The sequence below is a fragment of the Rattus norvegicus genome, chromosome 10, assembly GCF_021556685.1.
Source record: "Rattus norvegicus strain SHRSP/BbbUtx chromosome 10, alternate assembly SHRSP_T2T, whole genome shotgun sequence".
NCBI lineage: Eukaryota > Metazoa > Chordata > Mammalia > Rodentia > Muridae > Rattus > Rattus norvegicus.
In genome coordinates, this window is record NC_141543.1 from 23,317,178 (window position 1) to 23,325,384 (window position 8,207).

Here is an 8,207-nt window from a genome sequence, read left to right on the forward strand (position 1 = left end):
GTGCTATGTGGCCCTTGTGTCTGGCTTTCTCATGTAATGCAGGGTTTAGCGCAGATCAGTGCTTTGTTGCTTCTGGTGGCCAAATCCATCTTCACTCTGCCTGGATCATGCTTTGTTTCCCCCTGTGATGGACTGTCGCTGGTTTCCCTTTTCTGGCAGTCATGAATGATGTCGCTACAAACATTTGCCATGCAGATTTGCATGTTCATTTAGTTCTCTTAATTGACTGACCGCAGGAAGCTGCCAAACGCTTTTCCAGGTTGCTGTCCCATGTTAGGTCCTGCGAGCATCAGGCTTCATGCCAGCTTTAGGGATTTCTAATGGTGAGCACTGGACAGCTCTGTTAACTCACTGTACAAATCATGGCTGTGCTACATGAAACCGCAGGTGTCTGGAGGCTGAACAAATGGATTTTGTGTGCACTAACTCAGCCACATGACAACAGTCAGCACAGGAGCAGCCCTGAGAGTCAGGGACGCTTGGGCCTGATTAGAAGTCCCCTCTGTGGGGAGATTGCTCTGCATGGTACTGTCCACATTCATCACTGTCTTGATCTGAGCCATAGCCGTCCTGGGCTGCGTGGCCATGGTGCTTGCTTGCCTGTTGGTCACTGTACCTGCTCTGGATAACGTATCTTAATCCTACTTAAAACTTAGTTTTATATTTCTGGTGGAGTTGTAATTTTTTTAAGATTTATTTATTTAATGTATATATGAGTACACTGTCGCTGTCTTCAGACACACCAGAAGAGGGCATTGGATCCCATTACAGATGGTTGTGAGCCACCATGTGGTTGCTGGGAATTGAACCCAGGACCTCTGAAGAACCACTGTTATTAACAAGTTGTAATTTTTTTTAAAACTTTTTATACACTATGGAGATGAGCCCCTTAATCAAATAAATGACTTTTCTTTCATTCTTTCACCTTGCTGATGCCATTCTTGGGAATACAAAAATCTCTGAATTTTGATGACATCTAGTTTATCAATTTATTTTTAGTGTTGTGTGTACTTTTGTTGTGATACCTAAGAAGCCGTTGCCTAACACTAGAGGATCACAACTCTTTTGTTCCTCCCCCGTGAAGGCTGTATAACTTTAGCTCTTCCATTTAGATCTTTGATCTGTTTGAATTAAGTTTTCATATATGGCACGGGACTTGGGGTCCAACTCCATTTGTTGGGAATGGGCATAGAAACACCTGCTCGTTCTGCTGAGCTGCCAATGCTGCTGTCACTCTGAGACTGCGGTCACTGTGTGTGTCCTTATTTGGCTCACCAAGTAGTAAGTGCCTGGGAGCATCTGCATCTTACAAACGGACTCACAAGAGGAGACTGTTTATGTCATGTATTCTCATACACATTAGGGTCATATGGCAAAATAAATGGTGCTATTCAAGAGACTGGTGAGAAGGGGAAGATGTGAACAGTGAGGATTTCGTGTGTCGGGGGTATTAAGTGCAACATGGGAGCTAGCGTGAAAACTAGAGACTCTTTCCTCCACAGAAAGAAAGGCCTGAACCTTGGTGAAGATCTCAGACTTTAGACTTCTTAACTCCCCTGAATTTTACTCCAGCTTTATCACCCATGGCCAGGAAGACTGACACTGGCCGACTTGCGTTCAGCCTATCATTAACTGAGAAGAGAGTTTATGGCCAGGCATTTGGGATGATCCTTGGAGTGTGCCCCTTACCTCCCTCCTGTAGCCACACTGTCTCTTAAATGCTAGGATCATGGTGCATGTGTCCCTGCCAGCTCTCTGGTATCGTCCTAACAGCGCTGCTGCCTTTCCGCAGGTGTGGAGCACGAGCACCTGTGAGTTCGTCCGCACTCTGAATGGGCACAAGCGAGGCATTGCCTGTCTGCAGTACCGGGACCGGCTTGTTGTTAGTGGATCATCAGATAATACCATCCGGTGCGTAGAGATCAGTTTATATTTATGAAAACCATTGTAGAAAACAAAAAAAAAAAAAAAGTCTCTCTCTCCAGATTCAGAGCACAGGTGTTTACACTCTGTGACTCATGCAAAGGAGAAGGCTGGATATGGCCAGTGGTTTTGTGTTTCTAAGACGATTGAATCCAAGGCGCCCTCCTTAAGAACAGAATGACCCTGGTAGCTAGTGCGCATGAGTCATTCCTGAGCTTCATGAAGATGGGAAGACCACGCACAGGACTGGAGTCCCTGCCTGTGTGTGATCCATCTCCCTCCCTTCCTCGATGTTCTCCCTTTCCTGCCTCAAGTCCACATGTCCTCCAGAAAAGCTTTTCCGAGGCATTGGGCTCTGCGGATTTTCAGCTGAGACACCAGGAGAATTAACAGGTGTATACTTGAGGAGAGCATGAGTCATGTGAGAGAATTTGTTTCATAAATGACTGCTTCTTATTCAAGGTTATGGGATATTGAATGTGGTGCCTGTTTAAGAGTCCTAGAGGGGCACGAAGAATTGGTCCGGTGCATCCGTTTTGATAACAAGAGGATTGTCAGTGGCGCCTATGACGGGTATGTATTTCATCTGCATGAGCATGGCTGTAGCCTTGTCAAGAACAAGATCGCTATGTGTTAAATAGCTCTGTGAGTGCAGAACTCTATGTTAGGAAGATGAGTGGATCAGGAGAGGATGCTCAGACCCAGGAAGATGAAGTAACTTGCTCAATCATGTTGTAGCCAGGCACTTGAATTCTAGCTTGTGCTGTAACCATTAACAGAAATAGAGTAGGGCCTGCAAGATGGCTCACTGGTAAAGGTGCTTGCTGCACAAGCCTGGAGACCTGAGTTCAATCCTGGGGAAGGAGAGAACTCACTCCAGAAGAGTTGTCTGCGCACGCACACACGCACACACACAGAGATTAAACTATAGGGGATTCTTTGCCTTAATTATAAATAAACCAGGAAACATTCCCTTCCCCCATGAACTCAGTAATAAAATTTCTCTTTCTCCTTTTGTTCTTAGTGACAGATGGAAACTCTAAGTCCCAGTTCTGCCTTATATGTGCTTGGTCAGCGGGGCATTAGTGTGCTAATCATTTCTTCATTTGGAGAAAGGCATCCTGGGAGTCTCATACTTAGGCCGCCAAGTAATTGAATTTTGTAACATAGAAATCAGTTGGAAGATGAATTTGCAGAACCCCGAGTCTTTGCCTGTTCCTCTCCTTAGCAGTTCTATCCCTGTAAGGCTTCAGGGATTCCGGGAGGGTTTAGGTTCTTTTCTAAAATCAGATACTCATGTTGCCCATCGGGTTTGGTTGTAGACCTTTCAAGTGCACTGTTCTGTCATGAGTATGTCCACAGTGTAGAAAATGTTAACTCTTGTTAATTCTGGTCTCCTTTTTCCTTGTAGGAAGATTAAAGTCTGGGATTTGCAGGCTGCTCTTGACCCTCGGGCCCCAGCAAGCACATTGTGTCTGCGCACCTTGGTGGTATGTGATTTGTTGGAGTGGGGCCCAGGAAAGCTTGTGTCTTATACCATGCTTTCAGTGATTAAAAAGTGATTTTGGTCGACCAGAGCGTAGTGCATTTCCACTGCTGCAGGGTCCTCTCAGGTGGGCAGGCGCCCTCACGATTGCGCTGCATTTCTCCTGTAGCCTTGAGAGGAATGCTTAATTTAAAAAGGAAAAACCTAGAGGGCCTTTATTTGTTCCCAGAGAAAGGATGCAGCTCAGTGTCTGGGAGGCCATGAAGGAGGAGCTCCAACCTGAGCTAAATCCCAGCTCTTACTGTGTGTTAATAACCAAGCTGCTCTTCCGCAGGAACACTCTGGACGTGTGTTTCGGCTGCAGTTTGATGAGTTTCAGATCATCAGCAGCTCCCATGATGACACTATTTTGATTTGGGATTTTTTAAATGTGCCTCCCAGTGCCCAGAATGAGACACGTTCTCCCTCCAGAACCTACACCTATATCTCCAGATAGCAGCCTGCACTTTGGCCCAATCTGGTGAGTGTGATCAAACCCTAGCTCTGTCTGGGCTCTTCAAGTCCCTGCTTCTGGGCTTTACCTTTCCACTGAGGTTCCTTAGTGCAGGTAAGGTCTCCATAGACTCCCAACAGAACCCTGAACATCATAGACTCTCGTGTCGCCATTGAAGGTTATGTGCTTCAAAACCTGACTACCTAAATGAGTTCCTATATGGTCATAGCCACTTAACACCAAGATAGGTTTGGTCTTTCGGTTCTGTGGCTGACAGACAGATATATGTACATGCGCATGAGTGCACACATATTCAGGACAATCCAAATTATTCTTCCCGTCACCACAGTCTACTCTTCACTGCCATCTCCACAAGGAGCAATCACTCAGTTTTGCTGTGCACCTTGAAAGCTGTTCTTCATGGTGAAGAGTGACAAGCAAGTCCTTTGTGCTAGTTACAAAGCCATCCTACTGTTGGTGACAGAATGTTTTGCTCACCAAGATGGTCAGTTTTAAAGGCGAGAAGCCTGACTTGCCTACATCCCAGATACCTTTGACTACTGGGAAGAACACTCCCACCTGGGAGATTTGCCAAGGGCGGTGGGATTCTGTGCACATCCCATTTTGTCCACTTCATGAATACCCTTACTTCTGTGCCTCTATAAAGATGTGTGGTTGAATTCTCTTAATTAAAAAGCATCACTTAGCTCTTTGTAACCTTCCAGTTGATTAGAGACCAAGAAGACGCTGGCTGGTCTGCACACATCTCTCATCTGTTTCAGAATGTCTTAGTCTAGATTCTGAGTCCCATAAACGACTCTCAAGAAGTTTACCTTGCTCAGGCTTAACACACTATAGCCAAGCATGGACTCTGACCCATCATGTGCTTGGTTTTTCTGCCACTGCAGGCAAAATAGTCCTTACACTTCAAACACTTGAAAAAATATCAAAAAAATCCATGTCATATAAAAATTCTGTGATATTAAAACTCCAGCCTCCATAAAATGAGTCTGATGGGAGCTTAGCCGCACTCATTTGTTCACACATCACCGCGCTGCTTCCGTGCCTCTGTGGCAGAACTGAGTAGTTGGGACTCACACGGCCTCTATTGTAACATGTCGGCCAATTCCTGTGTAGCCCTTTAAGAATCAGAAATGTGCAGGAATTGGTGACTCTGTGCTGCCTCGAACATCTCAGTTTGACCAGTAGTGACAGTTGAGGACCCCCTTTCAAACTGCTGTGCAACCCCAAAGGACTGGATGGCAAGATGGGCTGGTGACAGCTGCTGAGGGTGTTGGGGGGAGAGTTGTCGATTCTGTTGTTCATACCCTGTCTGCCTACACAGTCATCTCCCCCACTGCTGTCTCTTGGAAGAATGTGAGTCCATTGACAAACCCACCCGCAGTCAGTCAGTACTCACTGAGTGATGTCTTCAGAGCACACAAGTCTAGAGGTTTACAGAGGTAGAAGACACAGAGCTCCTCACCAGGCATAGTCAGAAAGGCCGAGGGGAAGGAGGAGGTCTGACACCCCCATCTTCCCCTTTCCTTATTGAGCCTGCCCTCACGTCCCTTCCATGTCCTGTCAAGTAATGGCCATTCTCCTTTGTTCTTCAGGGTTTCCTGGTCTTGAACTACTGGCTACATGGCTATCACATGCCTAAGGGAGTTCATTCGTTCACGGCTGAGTTTTGGGGCTGGACTTGGTTCCAGATGCTGGGTAGACACAGAGCAGCCCCACCCTCTAGCCCCGACATTTCTCACTGCGCCCCAGCTCTACTTGGAGAAGGACTTCTTAGCTCATCCCTGCGAGTAGGGCAGCAGCTCATGCCCCTCCCTTCCGTGAAGACCCCAGCGCTTCCGACGCACACGTTCCCAAGAAGGACACAGCAAAGGCCGTCAGGAGAAGCCCTGCTTCTGATTTACGTCGTCGCTTTGCGCCTTGGTTTGGTACTAAAAGCAGCCTTGTGTTCTTGGTGACGTGCTGGGTGCCAAACGACTACCCAGAGTCTTCAGGGCTTTTCTCTGCAGCCTCAGCTTCTCCTTAGACCGCCAGTCACAGTCACGTCGCTCCGACGACCTGCATAGGAATGTGTCGGACGGACAATGGGCAGACCTGGATTATCTTAGTATTTTTGGATTACACTTCCTTTCTGTTTCAGTTTCTTTTAATTTAAAGAATAAGTGGTTATATTACCTCTGCACAGGTAATATAGCTATTTTCTTTATTAACTGTTCTCTGTTTCCTCTTCATCTTCTGATACTTGGTAGAATAACACCTTTATCTGAGTGCTTGCCTCCTAATTTAAAATACTGTACCCGCATGTAGATATAATGTACATAACGATTCAAGCTCAAGGCGGCTGGCCAGCCCCCTGCGCCTGAGACACTACTGTGGAGAAGGTCACACCTGACTCCAGGGTTGCTGTGCTGGCCTAGAACCTTCCTTCAGTATTCACTTGGGTTTCAGTTGTCACTGTCTGTGTGTGCAGTATGTGCTTTCAGATGGCACTTGAGAAGTTTCCCTTGTGTGTTTGTTGTGTGGCAACTGCAGTGGGCAGGTATCTGCAGTCTCCACACCTCTGTTGTTTCCCTCATGAGTACCTTCAGAGCTGGTGCTCCCCTCCTCAGGGTGGTCATTGGCTTCTCTGTCCAACAACCTATCACAGGGCAGTGACCCTGAGACAGTGAGATGGTGGCCCCAGGGACGGGGCTCCTGGCTCTGGGCTCCCTGCACTCTGATGGGCTGCTGAGTTAGAGCCTGTGGAGCAGGTCAGCTGTTCAGAGCCCACATTGGGGACAAGGCACTCGTGTGTGTGTGTGTGTGTGTGTGTGTGTGTGTGTGTGTGTGTGTGTGTGTGTGTGAGTGACAGCCCCAGGCCCTGTCAGCTTTGGTGACACTCATCACTTTGGTTCAAGAATCTCAAAGTTCCCGAGTGAGAGTGGCACACAGGCAGGAGATGGGTGACATTATTTCCCTCTTCCAAGATTAAGTTTTGATTTGCCCCTTGCCATTGTATCCAAAGATCAAGGAATGTCAGTACGGTTTTAAAGGACCAACCAGCCCTCCCTGTGAATGAAGCCTCTTCCCGTGGAAGTCCACTCTAGGAGAGAGACAGCCTCTGGGCTCCGCTGGTCCTGGCATTGTGATGCGGTGGGGTCAGTGTGTACTGGATGTGTTTACTGGGTTTGGCTTTCCTTTTTAGATTTTTAATGTTTTAGTTTTGTTTGTTTGTTTTCCCGATTAAATCATTCTCACATGCTTCCATGTTTGTTTCTGAGAGGTGGGGGCTTAAATGTATAGAAAGTAGGCCCCAGCCCATAAGGGGTGTGAACACACCACCTCACAGCTCGTCACCCATTTGACAGGAACGCCCAGGGGAGAGGAGAGGAGAGGAGAGGAGGGGAGGGGAGGAGGGGAGCTCTGCACAATTGGACTTTTCTGTTGTTTCTGCATGTTTAATATAGAAGTTCCTGTCGGTCCTTGGGAGATCATGGCCTTCAGATATGCACACGACCTTTGAATTGTGCCTACTAATTATAGCAGGGGACTTGGGTACCCAAGGAATTCCAGTTTCTGGGACTACAGTAGTAACTCCCAGCTGTACTCTGGACTTTATTTTGCTAACCGTAATTGAACAACTGTAAATTACTGCTATATTAATGTGTTAAAGCACTGGGGTAGTCTAATTCTAACTGGTAATTAATTATGTTTGCCAATTATCTGTTTGAAATAAATATGTGTCTGAACAGCTATTGAACCTGTTAAATTGTACAGATATTATCATGACGGCTTTGTACTGTGGAATGTGCTTAATAAAAACAAAAGTTTGACCTTTGTCCAATAAATTGCTAAGTAATGTCAATAAATGAAGACGAGTATTATGCAGTCCAGCTGACCTGGCTTCCTGGCGATTGTTAACTTCAGCTAATCCACGCCAATACGCTAAATAAAGTGTTGCAGTGCCCCGCTGTCCTGTCACATTTTTCAGAAAAGCAGTTTTGTCTTTACCAGGAATTAAGTGACATACCATCAAAGGTGGATTTTCAAAATCATCTGGTCTGTAAGGTGAAGCTGAAGGAAGTGTTTCTGGCCTGTGGAATTCCTCACTTCCGGTTTTCCCAATAAGCTTCGAGAGCAGAGGGAGGGCTCTACCCTTGGAACTGTCCCCAGCAGAGCTGTGTCTCAGGTGAGTTCTGTAAGATAGGGAAGTGGTCCCCAAGACTTGCAGGAGAGAGGATCCTTCCTCTTGAAATGGTGTGAGTGGTAGAGCTATAGGTCTCATTAAAACATAGCAGGAGTTTG

General features: G+C 46.6%; 1 protein-coding gene across 12 annotated transcripts in view; it reads left to right on the forward strand.

Annotated features, from left to right (window-relative positions):
- The window catches only part of Fbxw11 (F-box and WD repeat domain containing 11), a 97,136-nt gene extending 89,253 nt beyond the window's left edge, over positions 1-7,883 (forward strand). For 9 of the 12 annotated variants that reach the window (XM_087571575.1, XM_087571577.1, XM_087571581.1 and 6 more), the window contains 5 exons: positions 1,793-1,911; positions 2,386-2,496; positions 3,335-3,413; positions 3,744-3,929; positions 5,519-7,868. In XM_087571575.1, the coding sequence (XP_087427701.1) occupies positions 1,793-1,911; positions 2,386-2,496; positions 3,335-3,413; positions 3,744-3,905 (471 nt within the window). In that variant the 3' untranslated portion in view covers positions 3,906-3,929; positions 5,519-7,868. 12 annotated transcript variants of the gene reach the window in all.
- The last annotated feature ends 324 nt before the right edge of the window (positions 7,884-8,207 follow it).